At 35.1% G+C, this 25,762-nt stretch overlaps 2 protein-coding genes and 1 pseudogene across 2 annotated transcripts; all 3 read left to right on the plus strand.

Annotated features, from left to right (window-relative positions):
- Positions 1 to 6,077: 6,077 nt before the first annotated feature.
- Positions 6,078 to 7,031, plus strand: LOC140843870 (olfactory receptor 6C1). Its single transcript, XM_073214289.1, has one exon. It carries the CDS (start codon positions 6,078 to 6,080, stop codon positions 7,029 to 7,031), a length of 954 nt encoding a protein of 317 aa, XP_073070390.1.
- Positions 7,032 to 9,929: 2,898 nt separating this feature from the next.
- LOC140843871 (olfactory receptor 6C74-like) lies at positions 9,930 to 11,946 on the plus strand (annotated as a pseudogene).
- A 6,102-nt stretch (positions 11,947 to 18,048) lies between these two features.
- LOC140843872 (olfactory receptor 6C74-like) lies at positions 18,049 to 25,395 on the plus strand. Its single transcript, XM_073214290.1, has 3 exons — positions 18,049 to 18,155; positions 21,240 to 21,339; positions 24,448 to 25,395. Exons 1-3 carry the CDS (start codon positions 18,049 to 18,051, stop codon positions 25,393 to 25,395), a joined length of 1,155 nt encoding a protein of 384 aa, XP_073070391.1.
- The last annotated feature ends 367 nt before the right edge of the window (positions 25,396 to 25,762 follow it).

Below are 25,762 nucleotides of genomic sequence, written 5' to 3' on the forward strand. Positions count from 1 at the left end.
AAACCCCAAGGAATCAGCAAGTAAAATAAACTTTCAAACACTTGGCTTGTAAAGTAGTGTTTTCTAGAAACAAATGAAAGTATATATTCATGAATGAATATCACTGTGAAGATTCAATAAAGGAAAAATGAAATTTTACATTCTACAGTATCTTCCTATACCCATTTCACAGATACTTGCCATGCTGAGCTCATTTGCTTAAGCTATGTTTTTAACCTGAAAGTAACTATATTGTATCTTCCTTTCAAATTCTCTGTAGGTTCCATGTAATCATTTTTCATGATTCTGAATCATATGAGAGATAAATCATTTCACTGATTATTCTGAATAAAAATATGTCATAATGGTAACGGAGTAAATGCAATTCTAATCAACTGACTCTTAAACTTTATCTTCTGTTACTAATATAACCATTATTTAAAGTTATAAAATACATTAAGTAAATGAAATATCTTTAACAACCATATTTCTTACATGCTATCTGCAGTATCTGTCCAATTCTTCCCACTCATCAGTAGATCTGGGTGTTAATTTTACTACTTAACAAATTATTTGAAAATCACATATTCTGTTTTCTAGTTATGCTGAAGGCATGCATATGTTGTACCTTAATTGATACTGTCCTTTTTATCTATCATTTTTTAAAATACATAACAAGTAAATATTTAAGCAATCACTGTTATACTTCTATCACCTGGAAGTTTGGTAGGAATTTCATAAATAATATTATCTCTTTTATAAGGAGCATTCATTCTATGTCATATGCTGAACTAGGTATGTATACATCACATTTAATCTTCACAGAAATATGGCAACTTAGACCTGATTATCTCTCTTTCGCAAATGTGTAAATTGAAGCTCAAAAAAGTTGGTAACTTGCCTGAGGTCTTGAGCTATAAGAGCCAATATGATTTGAAAAATCATATTTGAAGAGCCTGATTTGAAAAGACAAAACAAAACAAAATAAATGCTACTTATACATATTTGAAATTCTGTAAGGACCTTCACATTTTCCATAGCTTTTACCATAATTGCACAGTTTTATTGGCTTTTTTTATTGCTCACATGATCTACTTTGGGCATGATTATATTTTTATAGCCTAATTAAGGAAAGTCCTAACTCCTAATATTATACTTCCTTGTAAATTACAACTTTATTCAATCAAAACTGGTAACTCTTCAACTGCCATTACTAGTGAGCAACAAAATGAGAAGAAAGTATAAAATATTAGCAATATTGTGGTCCCATAAGTTCTCATTGGAAGGCAGACTAAAATTAACAAAGCTAAAGAATATACTTACTACAGGGTTTTTAAAAATCCAATAGATTACCAGTTTTAAAAAATGGCATGGCATATAAGGTAGAGATCTGCATTAGGAATGAAGATATTTGGTTACCTATCTCTGAAAAAGAATGTCAAGAGAAACAAACTTCACACTTAGTGTTGTTGTTTGTTTGTTGTTATTTTTTTTTCTGCCCCATTGGACACTGTCTCCCAAGCTTACTTTTCCAATTTTAATACTAATGTGTATTATATTTCCTATTCCTTAGTGTTTTGTGTACATTCCTGTTTTGGCAATTTTGATTCACTGAATGAGTCCCCTTGAGCCAGTGGTGGCTAGAATACAAAAAACATTAAGTAGCTCATGCTACATAAAATCTACGTAGAAACCATATCAGAAAGCTTTAAATATGATTTGTGACTTATCTTCTGACATATCTTCTTTTTTATTTAGTTGCTCCTTTCTCACTCTCTGTAGTTGAAATGTATCTCTTTGGATATAATGGAAATTTTAAGACAAAAACATAGACAATAGAAAGTAAATTTTTTCAATGAGAGGAAATGTTTTCAGGAATGCTGGTTTCCCTGGATTGTAACAATGGCATCTGATAATTATTTTAATATTCCAATCATTCTGAGTGTTAGTGAGCCTGTGCATATGAACATCAGAGGTAAGTCAGACATAGAAGACAATGGAAATCTATCAAACATTATCATAGATTCATTACTGACCAACTCAACTTTTGATCACATTAAATAGGATATACTGGAGTTATATTTTGCAACTGCATATAATGAAAAGCATAAAAAGGAGTTAGCCCATTTTATTTTATTATATAAATTTATTCATTCTCTATTAAGCAAAGACAGGAAATTACTGTATCTGTGTCTGTGTATTTCCAATTGGATGTAAGCTATGTAGTACTTTGTTCAAGAAAACAAACTTTAGTTTCAGGCAGTCTGTGATTATATATGACATTTGCGGGCTGTATGAATATATCTAAGGAATATAACCTGACTGAGCCTAGTTCTTCATTTAGGAATCAAGATGAAAGTTTCAAGGTGTGTTACAAGGGCTAAATAAGATAAAATATAAAAATCCTTAGCACTTCACTGAAATGTCTTTGCTAAATCACATTTACCTGTCAATATCCTTTCCAAAATTAGGAATGAATTTTGTCTACAACAAAACCAAGCAAATAAAACAGCTCTTCTAAATGCATATTTAATGTCACATGATTCACAGAGTAGTTTCACTTATAATATTTCAATTAATTCTCAAAAACACTCTTGAAAATTCAACTCCATTTTAAACAGACAAAACTGAAGCTTAAAGAAATAACTAATCCAAAGTCACAAATCCATTAAGTGGCCCAATTTTTAATCCATATTTCTCTAACTGCAAAGTCCACATATTTTCTATGAGAATAATTAACCCTAGAATGCCATAAATAAGAACTTAATAATGTTTTGATAAAGTCTTATAATTAATGTATTTATTTTTCCCTCCTTATTTAAATTATAGCTAGCTAGTTAATGACCTGAAAGCATGAGGATAGGAATTGATACTAGCATGAACCCCTGCAGACTTGAGTTTGCTATTTCTTAAATTATTATAAAAGTGATTTGATGATTTCTCTTTTCCATTGATGTGTTTCTATAAACACAGATATGAATGCTGACAAGTCAGTCTGCCCATGATTGTTAAAATGGATGTAAATTATTTAGAGTTCTCCAGAGAAATAGTCATCTAAAGTAATTATGAAAACAAAATAAAAAGCATCTAATAAAACAATCCTTCCAACCACTCACTAGGTTCTCCTGAGGAGTCTTTGCTTCCTTCAGGCCAAGAGAAGCTCTTAGAGGAACCCAGGGTCACAGCCCAATACCAGGCCCACTGAGCTGTGCCCAAAGTAAACTTAGAGTAACTGTGAAGCCGAACTGGATGTTACCCACAACACTAAATTAAACAACTTCCCTTCCCTTAAGTGTATTACCTTGGCCCTTAATGACTCTTTAAATGCATAAAATAGAAAAATAAAATGAGGGATAAGATCAATAATGCACATTGCTTTGGAGAAGTGTTTTGTGATTTTTTTCTAATGACCTCTAAGGAGGTTTAACTGGAGAAGAGAGAATTTAGTAAACATAGAAAAAATGGAAACAATCAAACTTCCAAAGTTATTGCATTATGAAGAAATATTTCCACTCAGTGCAACATAAAACATTATTAAAATCAAAACTAGCAAAGCACACCATCAATAAAATGGAAAAAGTCTAAGGCTATTCTCTCAGTCTCTCAAAGGAACAAACTTAATGTATTCTTTAATATAAAGTCCTTTTCTCACTTTGGACATCAAATAAATCATCTATATCTATATCTATATCTATATCTAAAGAATCGTTCATATTAACTTGATGGTGAGGATTCTGAAACGCAGCATAGAGGAATGTTTTCAGAAAGATGTTTCAAAGACGCGTTGTAGTCACCTTATTTAATAAATATGAAGCATTATCGCTAATTTTCATTTTGAACAGCTCAAAGATTCTGTCTCAGGGTTCTCAGGCAGGAAGTGAACTTGATTAAATGGGTGGAAGGAAGTATAAAGCTTAATAATCTTAACCCTGTTTCTCCAGGGGGACATATAGATCAGCTTTCAGAAATAAAAAGCTGAAAGGATGAGGTAAAGGCTTAGAGCTAGCCTTCACACTCTGCATGAAGACCCACGAGATGACTGAGGACTCCAGGAATCAAACGCACCTTGTTAAGCATTGAATATTACTTCTCTCAAAAGGCTGAAAAATGAATGAATCCTGATCATTCTCATCAGGATTATTTAATGTTGGTAGGTGAATATAGTCCATTGAATTGAACTTGCATCAACATTTTTATGTAAAAAGTATAGCATATCACCCACTATTCTGTAATACTGTATCATGTCCTGCTAGTCCCCATAAGCCTGTTTCCTGTGGCCCTAAAGACTGGCTGTTTAAACTTCATACTCAGTGATGCCCCGAACCCTTCCAATACCTGTTAGTACCTTTCTTCACAGTTCCTCATACGTTCCTTCACAGGTTTAATCAGTAGCCAAAAAGTGTAAGTCATGTGATTATTCTTCAGAAAAGTATTAAAATTAATAGGAAACATAAGAGAGAAAACAAACATGCAAAAAAGTTGAAGGTTGAAAATACAGTGAGTGCAATGAGACATTATTCTATTCACGATGGAAGAGGAAAGATACAATGTTTTTTAAACCTTAGTTTCCAATGCCAGTAAGTTATTACAGTAATTTCAATCTTGAAGTTGAAAGGAAATACTGTTTCAATAGAATGCAGTTTTTTTTATTTCAAGCTGTTATGCAAAACTAGTGTTTTCAGTGACAAAGTCCAATGAAGGAACAGTGATGTCACTGAGCAGGAGGAAAGTTAATTAAAAGGATGAATTGTAAAGAAATTTAAGGAAAGCAGTTTTGAAGTAAGGTTTATGTAGTTTATTTCAAATTACATACCCAAAAATTGGGTTCCTTTACATGTCTTCTTTTATAAATTTATTCAGCAAGGAATTTAGGTCAAGTGGGTAAATACATCTTGACAAGTAGGTAAAGTAGGAATTTGTAAAACAAAGACATAACCTATGTAACAGACAGCCTAGAATTTGGTGTAAAACAGAAAACCATGCCTGATGGTAACAAGCGATTTCACAAAAAACTCAACATCAATATATTAATTATTGAGGCAAATGTTTTAAACCTATTGTGGTGATACTAGCACTGGATTATGTTGCAATAGATTTTAAAGTAAGACTGTCCTAACTTGCCGATATGCACAAGTAGTAGAGGAGATCATGGGAGAGTTTAGCACAGTATATTGGGTGGGTGGGAAGAATGTGCATAGGATCCCGATGGAACTCATACAACAGGCATGGAACCTAGTGTTGTGAGAATAAGGAAGGATATGATTTTGGGTGTCTTTACTATTACTTCTGAGGGACATTCTTCAATATAATAATGATATTAATAGTTAATAGAAATAGAAAGGGAAATCGGTTGTACAGGAATAAAGGTCATAGAAAGGACACATCATAAAATGTTCTCAGGGATCCAAATGTAATCAACCTTAGTTTTAAGCACTTCCAGCTTAAATTATTTTCCCTTTCTTCTCTCTGTCCCTACCATCAAAGGTTGCTGGTGGCAACGACTTTACTATTTAAGGCTCCCAGTGAGGAAATAACAGGAGTTGGAAAAAGCTGAGTGTTAGCAAAAAATTGATAGATGGCTGAGGACAAAACAGTCACTTTTTATTTTTTTAAAAAGTATCTTTACAGGTTTTGAGAATTCTCAATGTTTTAATTACACAGAATGGATAACATGGAGAGGGACTGGAGAAATAATAAATAGCCCAAAAGTGATTCTCATTGGGAGGAAAACTCACGGGCATGTCTCTGAAAGATAGCAGGTAGGATTAAGAGTCACGAAAGTCTGAGAAAAAATCGCTGCCGTACTACTTCAAGCTTTGTGGTACTGAGTTTTAATTTCTTTTAACTAGAGATTTCACCTGTAACAAAGAGGAAATTAAAGGACTGTTGTTAGTATCAATGATCATTCATTAGTATCGACTAAGGTTGTTAGTATCAAATGTTAGTTTGCTTTAAATTTCCCCTGAAGGTGAGATGACATGCTATTTCAGCCAAATTCCAGCTCTAAACTTGCATATTTGTTAATCCACTCTTCAGAATAGTTCTTCGTGATTTGTTCTACATGTCTGGCAGGAGAAAACTGAAAAAACATCTGAAGAATGAGAAACTCCACAGAAATAAGAGAGTTTATCCTCCTGGGACTTTCAGATGACCCCAACCTTCAAGTGGTGATCTTTGTCTTCTTGTTAATCACCTACATGCTCAGCATCACGGGGAACCTGACCATTATCACCCTCACCCTTCTGGACTCCCACCTCCACACCCCCATGTACTTTTTCCTCAGAAATTTCTCCTTGTTAGAGGTTTCATTCACAACAGTCAGTATACCCAAGTTCCTTGGCACCATCATTACAGGAGATAAAACCATTCCCTTTAATGATTGCATTGCTCAATTATTTTTTTTTATTCTCTTGGGAGTCACTGAATTTTACCTTCTAGCTGCCATGTCCTATGACCGTTATATTGCCATCTGCAAACCCCTGCATTACAGGACCATCATGAATCGCAGAGTCTGCACTCTCCTTGTCTTTTCTTCATGGCTACTTTCATTCTTAATCATATTCCCTGCCCTCTTGTTGCTCTTGAACCTTGATTACTGTAGATCTAATATTATTGACCATTTTACCTGTGATTATTTTCCCCTGCTGCAACTTTCTTGTTCAGACACAAAATTCCTAGAGATAATGGGGTTTTCCTGTGCTGTGTTTACTCTCATGTTCACTTTGGCATTAATAGTTGTGTCCTACATGTATATCATCCGAACAATTTTGAGGATTCCTTCTAGTAGTCAGAGGACAAAGGCCTTTTCCACATGTTCATCCCATATGATTGTCATTTCCATCTCTTATGGCAGCTGCATATTTATGTATATTAAATTCTCAGCAAAAGACAGAATGTCTCTGAGCAAGGGAGTTGCTGTGCTAAACACCTCGGTAGCCCCCATGCTGAACCCCTTCATTTATAGCCTGAGGAATCAGCAAGTCAAGCGAGCCTTTGTGGACATGGCAAGGAAGACTGTTTTTCACACACAACTGAAAAGCTGTGGTGTATGAATTAGGGACACATTGCAGGGCAATTTAAAAAATACAATCATGAAATTTCCATAGTTTCTTCAAATCACAATGGCCTCCCTGTTATCCTTTTCATTCTCTTTCTTTTCTTCCAGCAGTTTCCAAGCACATTATTTTATAGCTTTCTCATTCAGTTTAAATAACTTTTGTGTGTCATCCAGTTCCTGTTCTTGCGAACACTTTGTTAGTTGCAAATTCTTAAAAATTATTTTAAGAAGTAAAATTGTATTTTGAGTATTGTTTAGGAAAATCATCACCAAGAATGGAGGAGACACTGTAAATATTGATATATTGTACCTACTTTATGCAGAAAATACAATTTTGTGATTTTCATTTGTATTTGACAGGAATTGCCTTTATGATCTTGTAATTTCTTTAGGAAAAGAATTATTTAAACATCTATCACTTATTGACCATGTGAATGCTTCTACTTAAAAACCAAGAAACATTATTTGTTGCTCAATTTAATAGTGTATGACCATATAATTTATCTATTAATGAAAAAACCATAGATCTTTAACAATCTGTACTTTTATAGGTATGGTGTTAAATAGATGTTCACATTTCCAAATCCCATAATAATTCATAGGTACAAATAAATAAGTAGATGTATACACACACACACACACACACACACACACACACACACACACTGTAGAAAATAGTGAAGAAATGCTATTTTAGAAATGTAGAATAAAATCACTTTCTCTAATTCCATAGAAGGCAAGTTCCACTTTCTAGCTCTGCTGAAATATATATATATACACTCACACACACATAGCATTTCTCAAGTTTTGTATTACATTGAAACAGAGCATGTATCCAAATTATTTTATACCTAAGCAAAATCATGTGTAGAAAACAAAAGCTTTATAACAAAGTAAAATTTTCCATTTTATGTAAAAACTAGAATTTAATCTGCTAAAATACACTTCTATTCTATTTAAAGCATTAAGTTTCTGAAGTATTTTAGAAAGGTGTGTGTGTGTGTGTGTGTGTGTGTAAAGCTGAAATAAGTATGAATACTAAAAAGTATTGTAAATTAAATAAACACTTTTTAGTAATAGAAAAATACTATAATCCTAATTGTGGTGTAATATTCCTAATGATCATTATGTGATAGAGTCAGTTGGAAGATACAGAAAAAAATTAAAAAGTTTGTGGAAAAAGAAAAAAAAGTGATAGAAAATTGAAGGGATTCAAAAGGTTAGAGGAAAGTTATTAATGGCTTCTCAAATTTATTCCATCCTATCTAAAGTACAATTTGCATGTTAAATACAGCAAAAAGTTAATAAACTTGAGGTTTTATAACCTCTAAGTATGTATTTCCCCATCAGTAAGTCAGTAGAAATGTCAGGTTAGTCAAGTATATATAACTTAGTATAGGGATGAAAATAATTCTGTACAGCATATAGCATAATTAGCTATCAATAAATTATTATTAATCTTGTTCTCTATGTCTAACTGCTATACTTGTGAATATGTACAGATTATGTTTTTATTGGTGGTTAGAACACAGTGTGTGATCTACCCACTTATATTTTTAAAGGCACAATAGAGTAGTTAACTGTGGGCACAACATTATGTAGCAGCTCTCTACAACTGCTTATTTTGTGTAGCATAATGTCCTCAAGGTTCATCCATGTTGTCACACATGCCAGGATTTCCTTTCTGTTAAACCTAAAAATATCCATTTGTATGAATTTACCACATTTTCTGTCAGATATATTTTAACCTATTTTTTGTAATTTTATCATTACTGTATTTATGTTACTGTTTCTAACCTTTCAAGTTTTGATTTAGGGAAAATGGTGAAAAAAGGCAAATGGAATACAATGACAATTTAGTATTGAAAAAGCTGTTCTTTCTTAACTTTTATCGATAGTCACAATGTGTAACACAAATAAACCTCATTGCTTTCTGAGGCCTGCCTTCTGATGGTTTGCTAATGTGACCTGTGTTAATTTTTTACTAAATTGCCTTCCTTGGTATCTTTATCATCAACCACAGATGTTTGGGGATAGTTGGTGTATGCAATTGTTGAAACTGGGAAAAGAAATAATCTGACATAGTAGAATTCTGATTTAAGGGTTTTAGATATATGCATTCCTACAACTTTGCCATGGAAGTGATTTGTATAAATGAAGGAAAATCTACAATGAATTGCTTCACAAATATGTGAATGTAAAGGAATGTACAGGAAATAAAAGTCATTTTTTTAACCCAAAGGGTATACATTATTACCATGATTTTGACAGCAGATCTCATTTTCTTATCTTGTATCCACCAATAAACTCCTCTAGATATTACTAGAAATAACTTTCATTTTACCTTATATGTTTATTTTAATTTATATATGCCTTTTCAAAAATAATGGACGTTTTAGAGGTTGGAAACAATTATCTTGATATTGTCAAGACAAAACATTGTGTTATCTTGTGTCCATCAATATACTTTAACCTTTTTCTGTTTGATGATGAAAATATACCAATGAAGGCAATTTTCTTTAGAGATATTAATTTCTTTGAAGAAATACACTAAAATCTGTCCTGTAATTACTTACACAAAATATACTTTCGAAAGGACAACTTAGAAAAAACATTCTTTCAAGATAGTCCTGAATTTCAATTTACTAGTTGCACAAATCTAAGCAATATATATGTACATGGTGGTGAGAACAGTAGCCTATAACAACCATTTTTCTTCATTATGTGTTAGCCAAACATTTGAAAATCTTATCATAGGGAAAGTATGCCCCCTAGAATTCATGTCACTAATGTTCTGAGATTCATTATGTGTTTAATAATTACCAAATATTCATTCCTCACCTATTTTAGGCCATCCTGATCCTAAAATTGTTCATTTCAGTGTGTGTTTTAGATGGAGAATAAAAAGGTAAGTGAAAGAATAGAAGCAGATGGAGAAGAAATTTCATTGTTAAATATTTTCTCATTTTTTAATACATTTTAACTACTAAGATACATATTTTACTTATTAATGTACATAATCAATTTTTCAATTTTACTTATATTAACATATTTTTAAACATCTTTTCATTCTTCCATCAAACTCACTTTATCTCTAAAATGCCTTCTTAATACTCCATGTTTCCATAAGCTTTATTGTAATCATTCTTTTTGTTTTCCCTCTCACACATCAATCTCCTAGACACATATTTTTATATTTCTATCTGCTTCTATATCCTTTTTTCTCATTTTTCACTTTATTTTTCTTGGTTTGTTCTGAGAATCATAAAAGGCATAATAAAACTGAAATTAAAATAATGCTCCTACCGAGTTTGTTTTGGAGTACAATACAGATAGGGTGGGGATGATAATACAGATTCATGTGATGTAAATACTAGTAAACACAGTAAATAAATACATCCCAGTGCCTTAACTTATTTGAAATTGTATCTCCTTAGTCATAAAAATAAATAACAGCAAGATTCAGGCATTTGAGTTTGATTAGATAAGTAAACCCATACAGGTGTATTAATTCAATTAATGATGATGGGTACAGTGTGTGTGTGTGTGTGTGTGTGTGTGTGCACGTGTGTGTATGTTAAATACAAAACATATGCTGATGCACTTGCAATTACACATACCATTTTGCATCAGGTATGCAAACTTCTTATTTTGAACAGAAAATGGCATCTATCCCAAACTCTTGCATAAAACCAAGAGACGAAAAGTGTTTTATTCTATGTTTTAAAAGTCCCACCAATTTATTCATATTAAAACACTGAACAATTATTCTCATCATATAGGTTATCCTCTGGTAGAACCGCAAACTAAAGATTGAACTCTCTGTCCAGATACTCTGGAAAGCAAACTACTGTTCTTCCTGCAGTGACCATCTTTGGAACGTGAATGAGCCTTGTGTTGCTCCAGCTGAAACATGATCTTCACCACTAGTTATCACTGTTACTTTCCCATTTGGATCGTCACTTTCTTTTACTTCTTTTTTTTCCATTTAGACCTGGACAAGTAGAGGACAGTAACAGGGAACCACACGAGAGTGACAGTGCTCATCCTAGCAGGGCTGACTGATGATCCACAGCTGGAGGCGGTGTTGTTTACCTTCCTGCTGCTCACCTACCTGCTCAGCATCACCGGCAATCTGATCATCATCACACTCACCCTGCTGGATCCTCACCTCAAGACCCCCATGTACTTCTTCCTTCGGAATTTTTCCTTTTTAGAAATTTCCTTCACAACTACATGCATCCCTAAATTGTTGGTGATGATGGCAACCGGGGACAAAACCATTTCCTATAACACTTGTGAAGCTCAAGTGTTTTTTGTCTTCCTTCCCGGAGCATCTGAATTTTACCTGCTGGCAGCCATGTCCTATGACCGCTATGTTGCCATCTGTAAGCTCCTGTGTTACACAGCCATTATGAGCACCAAAATTTGCACCCAGCTTGTCTCCTATTGTTGGCTTGCAGGTTTTTTTGTCATCTTTCCACCTCTCCTCTTAGGCCAAACCTTGATTTCTGTGACTCCCACACTGTTGATCATTTCTACTGTGACACAACTCCCCTCCTGCAGATCTCCTGCTCAGACACACAGCTGTTCAAGACAATGGGATTCATTTCAGCTTTGGTGACCCTTGTGGTCACATTAGTATTGGTGATAATATCATATATGTATATTGTATTAATAATTGTAAAAATCCCTTCAGCTAATCACAGGAAAAAGCTTTTTCAACATGTTCTTCTCACATGATTGTGATCCCCCTTTCTTATGGCAGCTGCATCTTCATGTATGTTAAGCCATCAGTGAAACAAAGAGTATCTTTTTCTAAGTGGATTGCGGTGCTCAGTAGCTCCGTTGAACCACTTCTGAACCCTTTCATCTACCCCTTACGGAACCAACTGGTGAAACAAAGGTGAAACAAGCCTCCGTGAATATGACACACTGGGTTGTTTCTCTCTCAAAAAAATGAGTGTAGTATTGCATTATATGTAAAGGAAACGAACAAAGGATCCCAAATAGTAAAAGTATATACAATAATGCAAGTACTATAAATAATCTCTAGTAATACCAGTGTATCCGATAGTACCTTCCAATACATAGTTTCCTCCCTTTTTCCCTTTGATTTCTATAATATTCATCATAATTTCTTTACTCAGAAAAATCTTTGTTCCACAAAAATGAAATTTCTCTGTATATTTCTTTAGATTTTTCTTGTCATAGTAGTTCCTTTTCCTGTGTATATCTGAAAGAAATTGAGTTAAAGTTTTCAATCTCTTTTGTCTTTGATTTCTACTTATTCAAAACTATAAAACATTAATTTTAACTATATTTTATGTAGCACACAATTCAAAGGTCATCAAATTATTAAGTAATTTTTATTTTAATTACTTTTAATCAATTAATTACAATTTAATTTCATTTTAAATTAATTTTAAATTACTTAATAATTAATAATTAATTATGACTAATAATTAATATTCAGTATATATATTTTTATATAATATATGTATAATTATATATATATTATATATAATTATATTTTTATATATAATTATATAATATATATAATTAATAATATAATTAATAATTAATTATTAAGTAATTGAAAGAAAATGTAAACAAAGATTATCCATCTATGTAATTGCTAATGTTTGAAGATATTTGTCTGTTAAAAATTTGATTGTTCTGTCTAGTATATTCCATAGAAACTCTTTAGAAGAAAATATGTTTGAAAAATACTGTCTCAAAGAACAGCATAAAACATGAAAAGGAAGAAAACCACACATAAAATATAATTGGCTGAATAATTTTACATGTTTCTATACAATTTGTAGGATGACCTGGATCTTAAAAGATATTTGGGGTTACTCTACAAGAAGATATGTCAAAGAAATAATCAATCTTCCCATGTTTTCTTCCGCTTGCTACTTCTATAGCTTTTCTTCTTCCTTCCTAATTACAACCCTTAAATAGAATTCATGCCTTATATCGAATTTACCGAGTATCATAATTCTTCCAAGTGGTAAAGATACCTCAAGAAAAATGTTGGGCATAGAAGCCACAGGGCATAAATCTGCAAAGAAGTAAAAAGCTAACCTTTTCAAACAATATGGCTTCTCTCTCACTTACCAACTTTACATTCCCTGTATGGCCCCGGAAGATGACTGGTTAGCCAGAGACGGGTAAGATTCCTCATGGGAGGAACAACCTAAGACAGGCACAGTCACAGGGGGGCCATCAGGTGAGAAATTGGGGATCGACAGAGGTGAGCCTTAGAACCTCACCCTCCCTGTTCTGAGAGAAATCTGCTGCATCCGTGGATGTTTTGTTGCCCTTGTCTAGCTTGGATTAACACAGTCTACAGGCACACACCTGATCATCTACATTTGCTCTCTTACAACACTAAACTATGTTTTCTACCTTTATCTTGCATCTACCTACCACTGCAGCATTTTATTAAAAATAATAATAATAAAGAGAGAAATGTGGTATCCACATATAAATCAAGTATAAAAATCAAACAAATATTCATATTTGAACTGATTATTTATAGTTCATAATGCATGAGCAAAACCGAAAGTTTCTGTGATGACTGCCCTTGTACTGTTCACCATGTAACTTATTCACTATGTAAGAATTTGTTCTCCATGTAAGAACTTGTTCGTTATGCTTCAGAAGATTGGAGACTGATGAAAATTAGGCTTGGGGTAGATTAATGATTGTGCATTGAGTCCCCTATACAGAATTTTATTGTTGTTAACAACCATTTGATCAACAAATATGAGAGATGCCCTCTCAAAAAAAAAAAAGTACAGACTTCCAATTGTAAAATAAATAAGTAACCGGGATATAATGTATAGCATAAGGAATATAGTCAAAATATTGTAACAATTTTGTATGGTGATAGCTGGTAGCTAGAATTATCATGTACATAAATGTTGAATCACTGTGTTGTACACCTCACCTGAAACTAATGTAATACTGTGTGTCAACTACCCTTCAATAAAAAATAATTGTCTACAAAAAAAAAGGATATTTGGGTCACAAACATGATTTCAGGAATATGGGTATCTAAACAATTGATTATTACTTTTTATCCTTGATAATTCTCGTCTAATTTGTTTTCAGAAAGTAGATCTAGTGATGCTGAGTATTGTCTAACTTTTAGAAATGTTAAGAACACAGAATGAAAATGAACAAATTATATGTATATATAATATATATATTTATTATTATAGTATATTATTAAATTGTATAAGCCTCTCTCAGTATTCCTACTACTTTGATTTTGTTCATGTTCCAATTAGGGTAAGATTGGTTAAAACATACTGCTTCAGTTAAGCCATTAATTTACCATTAGCTCTTCCAAAAACACTTATCTATATACTATTAAATGTTTATTACCTATTAGTTATTTATCATAGAGGATGTTCTGTAACTCTTAATAAGTGTCTAGTATTTCTAAATTAAGGCATCCCTATTCCTGCTGCTTCCCGCTGGCTGGCAGATTAAAGTTACATAATCTGTCTTATCTTTATTTCAGTTTGTCTGTGACGAATCACCTGATACTGTTTCTATTAGAACAGCTACTGTTGGTCTGAATCCTGAATCCACAGATAATTTACTACTGCTGTTCTTTGTTTTTGTTTTTTCTTTTTAAGTTGAATCTTATTTAAAAGATATTTAAACAAGTATTGGACCTTTAATAAATTTTTAGATACAGGAACAACATATTACTTAAGAGAACTTCCACAGAAATACTGAAATGCTTCCCTGAAATGCTTTCAGCTTTTCTGCTCTAGTGAGGCAGACGACACAACAAATGGGATACTAAGATAGGAGATACTTTGTTGACCACCTACTAAATAGAGGCACTGCTATGCATTTTATATAAATCATATAATTCTGAAAATAACATTGTATATCATAATCATTATTAGCATTATATATAAGAACAAAAGATAGCTCAGTAAAGATAAGGTCATTTTGTGAGAAACAAAGCTCTAATGATTAGTGAAAACTTAGTCAGGAAGACTTAGTTTTCATCTTTTCAATTGAAGATCTTAAAGTTTTTTAAACATTTACATTAGATCTCTTCACACATTCCTGAGTTGTCTAGTAGGGGACATTGATCTTCTTTACATGTCCAGAGCTCTGAATGAAGACAAGTGCATTAATAGTATCACTTTGCCTTGCTTGCAGTCATCCTTACCTTGAACTGCCACACTCTGTGCTTTCAAATACCTTCCTGTCTCAAAATCGATAAGCTGTCCTGAGTCCCCTAAGTCCCCAATTCCAGTATCACCATGTTTAAGAACATTGTCTATCTTTTCAAGGAAGAGTTAGTCACTCGATTCTGAGTAACTTCACCCTTAATACAACTTTTGCAAGTAAACCATTGGCAACTGTCCCACATAAGTAATTCTAGCCTGCCAATTGATTTGCTCATAAGATTAACTGTTTTGAATTAATTTTTCCAAAATAAATTCTGACAGATATGTACTTCTGTGTCTGAATATGGACAGAGACTTTCTTTTGCTCTTTCATCAAATGAATCTCTTCCTATGATAAAATAAAGATAAAGTCTTCCTAAATAAAAACTTATGACTGGAAAACCCTAATTTATTATTCAAAAGAAATCTAGGCAATCATCCTTCCTTTGTCTCAAGAAACATAGCTCCAATTTGGGTCAATTAAACAATAATATAAAATTCCTTATCCTACAAATAAATTTAAAAAATTTTTTTACTTTATTTTGATATCTCATTATGATATTATTTACTGAAAGCTGAATTAGATTTCCTACTGCGACCAAAATACTTGAAATATTCTATTTCTAATAAATGTCTCCTTGCTTTATTTGTAATTTGAATTTAAAAAGCATCAGCTTGTCTACATTTAGCTATTATTACCTCTCTACTTTTTCATCTCACATTTTCTCCTGAACCCTCTTTTGTTTGGTCTATAATCTACCAATTCATTTACTCTGCTCTTTCAAACTCCACCTTTCCAAATTCATTAGTTCTCTTATTGTCATTGGCAGGAATTTAAGTAATATTTAGTGTAGTTGACCACTACCTTTTATTCATATAGTTTATTTGCCCTGGTTAGATGACACCTTATTATGTCGGTTTTTCTGACTATTTTGGCTATAATTTCTCATTTGTTTTGCTGGCTTCTCTTGTGACTCATTCCTTGATATTATAATCCCTAAAATTCTAAGACTACATCTGAAGCCCTTCTTTATAGTCCTTATTGTCAAGTCACTCACCTTAATGATAGAGCTCTTCTGATTCCAAATTATGTGTGTGTGTGTTCGTGTCTGTGTGTGTATGTGTGTTTATGTAAAGTGGCTAAAAACATTTCACAATTGTTGACAAATTTGAAAGAGTAGATTGAGGAAGCTCAGAGAATACAAACAGAAAATAAAAAATATATAATTAGGAATATGAATCTACAAACTGATGAAAACCCAAGACAAAAAGAAACTCTTGAAGGCTAACAAGGGAAAATACACATTCCCTACATAATAACAGGAATAACAATTAGCCCTGACTTCTGTTCAGAAGCACTGAGAGCAGAAAGACGAGTGATGACCTACAATTGTACATAAATAAATGAAAGTGAAATGAAAATTTTCTTAGATAAACCAAAACAGCAGGAATATACTGCTAGCAAACCTACCTTACAAGAGATGTTAAAGGATTTCCTTCCAGGAAAATCAAAATGATATGTCAAAAAACTGAATTTCTTCAAAGAATAGCGAGTTTCAAAAATGGAGCAAAGGAGGATACAATATAATGCATTTTCTCATTTTGATTGCTCTACAATTTAAGTGGCCAAAACACTGATGGTAATAATGCTTTGGCTACTTAGTGAAATGAAGTTAATGGCAAAAATACAACAGAGATGAGAGGGATGTTTTAAGAACATGTGATCATAACTTGCTTACACTTCAAGGGAAGTGGTATAAATTGAGGTAGACCATTTTGAAATGTATGTTCTAAACCAGTGGGAAAATGACAAAAGGTTTTAAAAGTACTCAAGTATTTTTAAGTTAGAAAATATACTTTTAAATAATCTATTAAGGAGAAAGTCTAAAGGAAAATTGCAGAAATTTGACATGAGTGAGCAGTAACACAAATAAGTGTGGGAGAAGGAACTGATCTTCCTTATGGAAGAATCCAAATACAGGTAGGCAGGTAAATAGACAGACAGACAGTTACCCCTTCCAGGAAGTGAAGCTTATTAATCCTTCTCCCCTCCTTTGATGTGGGCTATTTAGTAATTAGTTGCCAAGAAAATATTATAGACAGGAGAAAAATAGCATTTTTTTTAACTGGAAAACTATACCTTAAACAAGTTGTCAAGGAAAATATTAACAGTGATAAGTCATGGTGATGTCATTTGCCCTCTGATATGATGGGATGATAAGCATTTTTGGTCATTCTTATATTCTTTACCTAAATACAGAACACTAATCTATTACTTAGTAAAAAAAGAGAGAAATCCAAATTGAGGAGCACTTTTAAAATTGCTTGATAATTGTGGGTAAAATTGTGATATTTCCAGAATCTCTTTTGGCCTTAGTGCATCTACATATCAAGAGGTGTTTCCAAGGGGTGGAGAGAGGTAGTCCATCCAGACATAGACAGGTGATTGCAATGGGAAGTGAGGACATATCTGGACCCAAGAGGTTGGGTGGGGTCCCTTTTTGTAGCTGGGTTGTGACAGATATGGGCAAGCAGAAGTGGACAATTGCTTGTAAGCAGTAAATGGGGTTCTCCCACTTTATTTCTCCATTTGACTGATTTTGGTTTCAGAGGTAATTTGCTCCCAGCTGGGAAAATATTTCCCCCCAAGAGTTACACCTGGTGATAGTCAGCAAGACCTCTGAACCCAAAATTTGTCTTCATATGTGAGATGCTTAGGTGGACTGCCCCTAGAAAAGGTAAGGAGATAGCAGAAATGCCCAAGTGGATGGTGGTGAGGCCTCAGTGGCTTCTGCAGTAGGGGTGATGACTCACCCTTACCTCTGGCAGCGTTGGAGGGTACAGCTTAACCCGGGAACACTCTATTCATGGGGCTTCCTCCTGGGGAAACCCCAGTGGGAAATTGGTCTATGGTAAAGCACATCCTAGGTGGGTGGTCTCTTCCCCAGAATTGGCAAAGGGTGGAAACACTGGAAGCTATGGAATTAACCCTCTGTGACGTAGAAGACTGCTTAGAGCCGCTGAGTGGCCATGTAGAAGCTGGGATTGTGGGATATTTGTTTCTTGAGATAGCAGAAAGGCTTACTGAGGAGAGAGACACACTTTGGCTTCACCTGGGGATGCTGGGTGATTACCTATGGGATGCCCTTAAGAAAGAAAGACAGTTACTGAGAACAGGTCCTGCTCCTGGAAGATGTGTTAGAGTGAGGAAGGAGGGGGCAAGATGATTTGTGTTACAGGAGGCTGTGGGTGGGGGGGGGGTGGTAGGAGCAGGGCCCTGAGCCCTCCATGTGGTTGAGGAGATGTCAGAGGAAGATGAGGGGGCGGAGCTGAGGGCAGAACTGCTGTCAAGGCCACCTCCAGGATCACCAGCCTCTCCACACAAAAGGCTCTGACCAAGGTAGTAACCACCTGTTCCACTGTGGGGTGGGTGTGAGACTGGACCCAAAGGCATGGAGTGGCATGGCACAGATACCTGCACTGGCCAAATGGGGTGCATACTTAAAGTAGTGTGGTGCCCTCTCCAATGGCACCTTAAGTGGACAACTCCAACACTTATTGGGCCAGTGATGTATACTAGTGGAAAACAGGAGGAACTTGCTTTTGAGTCATTGGTAGCCAAGAGTCCTTATTAGGAGGTAAAGCCACATAACTGAAGATGCTTGGTACACAGATGCCTCCAGTCATGGGCAGCCCCCAAAGTGGAGAGCTGTGTCTTTCCATCCTAAGACTGAGACAATATGGACGAAAGATGAAGAAGGAAGAGCAGTCAAGGGGCTGAGCTGTGGTCAGTATGGCTCATGATCACACAGGAGCCCTCCCCTATAGTTGTCTGCACCGACGGCTGGGCCGTCTATCAGGGCTTGACCCTGTGGTTACCAACATGGTACCATGTCAACTGGATGGTTGGTCACTGGCCCCCTTGGGGGCACGAGTTGTGCCAAGACCTATGGGCCTCTGGTCAGACTAAAACTGTTACTGTATATCATGTGACTGGCCATTTGCCTTTGGCATCCCCAGGGACTGATGAAGCAGACACACTGGCCCAGGAACATTGGCTTGAAGGAAAGCCTGCCTCTGATGTAGCTGGATGGTAACATCAGCATCCCTTTTTTGTAGCCGGGTCATGAGAGACACGGGTGAGCAGAAGTGGATGACTGACTGTAAGCAATAAATGGGTGTATCCCATCTTATTTCTCCCTGACTGCTTTCAGTTTCAAAGGTAATGTGCCCCAGGCTTGTAAAATATTTTCCCACCAGAGTTACAACAAGTTTCCTCCAAACTGACAAGTAAATGAACAAGAAAAGACTGAAAAGCAATCAAAGTCCAGATGACAATAAGGACACTACATGAGTAAGTGCTGTGTAGTATCCTGGACTAGATGCTGTAATAAAAAAAGGAAATTAGTGAGAACACTATTGAAATAGAAATAAATTTAGGTCTCTAGTTAATAGTAATGTACCAATGCTTCTTTTTCAGTATGTCTTTTATTTTGACAATAGTATACTGATAATACAATATATGTACATTCACAGGAACTGGGTAGATTTTTCCCAAATAAAACAGTTGAAAAACAAGCTGCCCTCTAAAACATCAACCCAAACTGCTGTGTCATTAGTGCAAAAAAATCAGTGAGGACTTGAGAGGCCAGGGCCTAGGAGTGCAGGGCACTGACTAAGTGGATGCCCCCTATTCTGTAACTTTCTCTTAGAGCCTCTTGCTCTTTTGTATGCAGTATGTAGAACATGTCCCAGCAGGAAATGGTGGGCCCCTGCTTTCCCCTCTCACATGGGGCTGGGGAGAAACCAACGGAATTCTGTGAATGCATCTGTCAGTGCAAACAAGACCTTTCTTAGAGACAATAAAAACCCTATAAAAGGGAATTAATGACTCAAGAGCTTGGCATTTTGCAATGTTACTTCCCTAAACTCATTTGATGAATCCTTAGTGGCAAGCAATGGAAGACTGAGGCCATCAGTACAGAGTAACATCTGACTGATGGAGAAGCTGAGAATCTAAGAGGAAACTCCTGCAGTCTCCTAGCCTCTGTCTGGGGAGGGGAAATCCCGTGGCAAAATACCTAGCTGAAACCGAAATCAGTCAACGGGAGAACTAAAGTTTAAAACCCATTTATTGCTTACAAACAGCCATCCGGTGTCTCTCTCTCTCTCCTCCTGTGGCAAAAGTGAGCGAATACTCCCCTCAATCTCTCAAGTCCAGACAAGCCCTTCCTTGCCCAGGTAATTACCCATTGATAGGGAGATGAACTGCTCTCCACCCCTTGGAAATGCCTGCTGATATGGAGATGTGCTAAAGCCAGGCAAGGGATTCTGGAAATAATTGCGATTTTCTCCACACTGAGGAAGAATCCTAGAATCTAAAAGGAAACTCCTGCAATCTTCTAGTCTCTGTAGACAAAAGCTTGAAGCTATGATTTGCCAAAGTGAAAGAGCCTGGGTAAGTACCTAGGCCTTTAGTAGAGCCACTGACATCTTATACCCTAACAATATGCACAATTAATTCATCATCTCACATCATTTCACATGGTTTGGTCGAGGTTGTCTGCTTCTACCTGTGTGTCAGGATAAATTATTTTAAATGATTAGTACTGATGTTCTCAAGAAACTCTACCCAATATTTGGAAGTAGAGAACAGGAGTTCTTGTACTGGAAAATTAATTAGAAATATTCAAAATTATTCTTACAAAAAATATATGAACATATGTTCTTTACTATGGGACACAGTAAAGAAATTAAACAAATATGAAATATAAGTCCTAGGAAACAGGTTTTGATAATAACAAAGATTTGGTAGGATATGAGTAAAACAAATACCCCAAAGGTTTAACAACAACAAAAATATTTTTATCTTATTTAAATGGTCAGTCTGGTATGTTGAAACTCTTCCATGAAGTCGTTGTGTTTCTGATCTGGTGTGGCCTGCAATGGTGTCCAGAACCTGGGTGTGTTTTTTCTTATTGATTCCCCATCCGTAGGGTGATTGCTCATACTCATGGCTCCCAGGGGCTTCTCACCTGTCTTCATTGCAAGAATGAGAGGGTAAAGAAGGAAAGGAGAGCAAGCCCGACCAATCAAGTAATAATCCCAGGAAACTGCATGTTATCTCTGTTTACATTTTTTAACAGAATTTAGTAACATGGCTACAATAAGTTGCAAGGAAGGCTAACTATAGCCATATGTAAATAGCCTATTAATACAGAAGTGGAGAATGCTTTGAAATTATGAAATCTTTAAGATCCACTACATAATATCACAAACCACTATTTGGAGGAAAGACAGCTTTCAGAATAGGAATGGAATGGCATACAGGACCGGAGATGCAAGGTGTATCTGGAGAATTAATCATGGTGCATTTAGCCTGAGGTACAATTTTTTCAGTGACAGGATAAATTTTCCAATTTATATTGTTACTCTTTATTATGGATTAAAATATTTTCATTTTGCTTCCAAATCCTTATTTCTAAACATAGAATCACAAAACATCAGTGTGTGGGAAGGTAAGCATATATTAAGGAAATCTCTATTGAATTCTCTGGCAACAGTTTAAATAAGTGTTTTCTTTGTCAGTGGTTATTTTAAAAAATATTTAATGCGTGGGGAAAGCCCTGGTACACATATAAATTTTTGATCCTATGGGATTGGTATACTTGCATCTCATATCCCGCTGAGAATTCTTCATAATCTTTGGTTGTTTTCCTTCAGGGTACAGACAGCACAATTACTCCATGGGATTAGTGCTGGTTAATTTATATGGCACTGTGAATAATACTTAGAAAAGTACTTAAAACATGACTAAGTAAATGGTAGTAATGGGGAAATTTAATACACTAGTCTGAAATCTGTAGAAAACAACAACAAAACCTGTATAAAGCTGCCACTTATAACAAGAAAAACAGACACAGAGGGTGGTTAGCGTGAGATCCACCAGAGAGGAGTGGAATGCCGGTGTGCTCTGTAGGGCAGGATGATGAAATAGCTAAATGTGGAAGCAGAAGTTAAATTTCGTTTGAAAAAAGACATCTGTGCATATTACATCTTCTTAAAAATGGTGTTTCAGCTTCTAAGTGTTTTTGGCAGACCGCTTTAGGACTCAAGAAGATGAAAAGAATCGGTATGTTTAAAATTTGAAATCCATATTTCCTGTCAGATATATTTTAACCAATTTTTGTCTCATTTTATCTTTACCTCATTAATGTTATTTTTTCTAACCTTTAAAATTTTGATTTAGGGAAAATGGTGAAAGAAGACAAATGGAATACAGTGATAATTTAGTATTGAAAAACTGTTCCTTTTAATTTATCTGATAGTCACAATATGCAACACAACTAAATGTATCGTATTCACAGGCCTGCCTCCTAATGCTTTGCTTATGTGACCTTTGTTAATTTTTACAGTGTGTTTTAGTAGTAGTTTCTATAATTGACATAGAACAATTCTAATTAAGTGTTTTAGATATATGCATTCCTGCAATATTGCCATAGGTGTGATTTGTGTAAATGAGGGAAGATGTGTAGTAATTGCTTCACAGTTACGTGAATGTACAAGGAGTGTGAATGTAAAGGGAAAAATGACCCTCATCCCTTCTCATCCAAACTGTGTACACGATTAACATAACTTTGAGAGAAGTTCTCATTTTTTGTATCTTAGTATCCTCCTATGAACTCCTCTAGATGATACAGGAAAAAACTTTTATTTTACCTTGTATGTTTATTTTATGTATGGCCTTTTCTAAATTAATGCATGCTTATAGGTTGGAAACAATGACCTTGATATTGTCAAGACAGAAAACATTATGTTATCTAGGGTCCATCACTAAACTTTAACCTTTTTCTGTGTTTGATGATTTAGATACCAAGGAATACAATTTTCTTTAGAGATATTATTAATCCTTTTTTTAAAGAAACACACTAAAATCTGTCCTACAATTATTTACAGAAAATGTACTCTTGAAAGGACAACTTGGAAAACACACTCTTTCGAATTAATCCTGATCTTCAATTCACTAGCTGTGCAAACCAAACAATACAACTGTCTCAATATGTACCTGGCATTGAGAACAGTATTCTATAATGAACATTTTAAGTATGTGTTAGCCAAACATTTGAATATCCTATCATAGGGAAAAGTTTGTGTCACCCAAAAAAGTTGTGTCACCATTATTCTGATATTATGTGTTCAATAGTTACCAAACACTCATTCTTCCTCTCTTTTAGGCCATGCTTAATACAAAGAACAAAATAAAATAAACACAAAGAAAAGAAATAGGTGAAGGGAAATATCATTGGTAAATATTTTCTTCTTATAAATATTTACTTACAAAATTTTAACTTACTAAGTTACAGATTTACTTACTAATTTACATTTTTTAAATTTTTCAAAATTTTACTCACTCATTAACATATTTTTAATATTATTTTGAATTTTTCATCAGACTCACTCTCCTATCTCTAAAACACCCTTCTTACTTCTCTAGGTTTCCACAAGTTTTGTTTTTATCTTATTCTTCTTTTACCTCTCACACCTCACACAATGTCCTGAACACATAGTTTTATATTTCTATCTGCTTCTATATCCTTCCTCTCATTTTTCACTTCATTTTAACTGGTATATTCTCATCTCCACAACATGCATTAGAAAACTGAAATTACCACTGTGGTTACTGATATTCTCAGGGTACAATGTAGGTAGGGTAGTGATCATAACAGAGATAAGTGAAATGTGTGTGTATGTGTGTGGGTAGGTGAAGTGGATGAGGTAAATGTAAATATGCGCTAAAATACTTATAATAACAGGTATAGATTGTCTCCTAATATGCAAACTTCTTATATTAAACAGAAATAGCTCCATCCCAAACTCTTGCATAAATGCAAGAGAGAAGAAAATTTCATTCTATGTTTTAGAAGTCCCTTTAATTTCCCTATAATTTATTCAAATAAAAATGGAGAAATTTTACTGCCATCATATTGGTTATTCTCTGTCGCAAACTAAAGATTGAACTCTGTCCAGATACCCTCGAAAGGCAAACTACTGTTCTTCCTGCCGTGACCATCTCTAGAACATGAATGAGACTTGTGTTGCTCTAGCTGAAACATCACCGTAACCACTATTATCATGTAACTTTCCCTTTGGGATCGTCATTTTCTTATTCTTTTTTTTCGTTTTCATTTAGACCTGGACAAGTAGAGGACAGTAACGGGGAACCACACGAGAGTGACAGTGCTCATCCTAGCAGGGCTGACTGATGATCCACAGCTGGAGGTGGTGTTGTTTACCTTCCTGCTGCTCACCTACCTGCTCAGCATCACCGGCAATCTGATCATCATCATACTCACCCTGCTGGATCCTCACCTCAAGACCCCCATGTACTTCTTCCTTCGGAATTTTTCCTTCCTAGAAATTTCCTTCACAACTACATGCATCCCTAAATTGCTAGTGTTGATGGCAACCGGGGACAAAACCATTTCCTATAACAGTTGTGCAGCTCAAGTGTTTTTTGCCTTCCTTCTTGCAGCGTGTGAATTTTACCTGCTGGCAGCCATGTCCTATGACCGCTATGTTGCCATCTGTAAGCCCCTGCGTTACACAGCCATCATGAGCACTAAACTCTGCACACAGCTTGTCTCCTGTTGTTGGGTTGCTGGGTTCTTTACCATCTTTATACCTCTCCTCTTGGGCCTAAACCTTGATTTCTGTGACTCCAACATTGTTGATCATTTCTACTGTGACACAACTCCTCTCCTGCAGATCTCCTGCTCAGACACAAAGCTCACCGAGACAATGGGTTTCGTTTCTGCTGTGATGGCACTCCTGGTCACCCTGGCAATGGTGATAATATCATATACGTATATTGTATTAACAATTCTAAAACTCCTTTCTGCTAACCAGAGGAAAAAAGCTTTTTCAACATGTTCTTATCACATGATTGTGATCTCCCTTTCTTATGGCAGCTGCATCTTCATATATGTTAAACCTCCAGTGAAACAAAAAGTATCTTTTTCCAACGGAATTGTGGTGCCCAATACCTCTGTTGCCCCATTTTTGAACCCTTTCATCTACACCTTATGGAACCAACAGGTGAAACAAGCCTTCATTAATATGATACACAGGGTTGTTTCTCTCCCAAACAAATGAATATCCTATTGCATCACATGTAAAGAAACAAACAAAGGGACCCTGGCAATACCAGTGTATCCAATTATCGCGTCCTGCCACCTAGGGCGATGGCAGGAGAACGATCACCGAAGGCCTGGTTTGTTAGGAACCTTTAGTATGGGCGTCCGAGCATCCATCTAGTGAAAGGCAAAAGCAAAAACAACAACCACAACCACCTCCTCCAGGGCAGCAGCTTATATAGCATATCCCAGCCAATCAGCTGACTGATCACGCGCCAGGTTCAGTCTAATTGGAAACATGTGAAAAGCATGCTATGAGCACGAGCTCGGAAATGGGGACAAGCCAATCATGGAGACTTCCTTATGCACTGAGCTGTAGGGCCAGG

Source organism: Manis javanica, chromosome 10 (assembly GCF_040802235.1).
Source record: "Manis javanica isolate MJ-LG chromosome 10, MJ_LKY, whole genome shotgun sequence".
NCBI classification, from domain to species: Eukaryota; Metazoa; Chordata; class Mammalia; order Pholidota; family Manidae; genus Manis; species Manis javanica.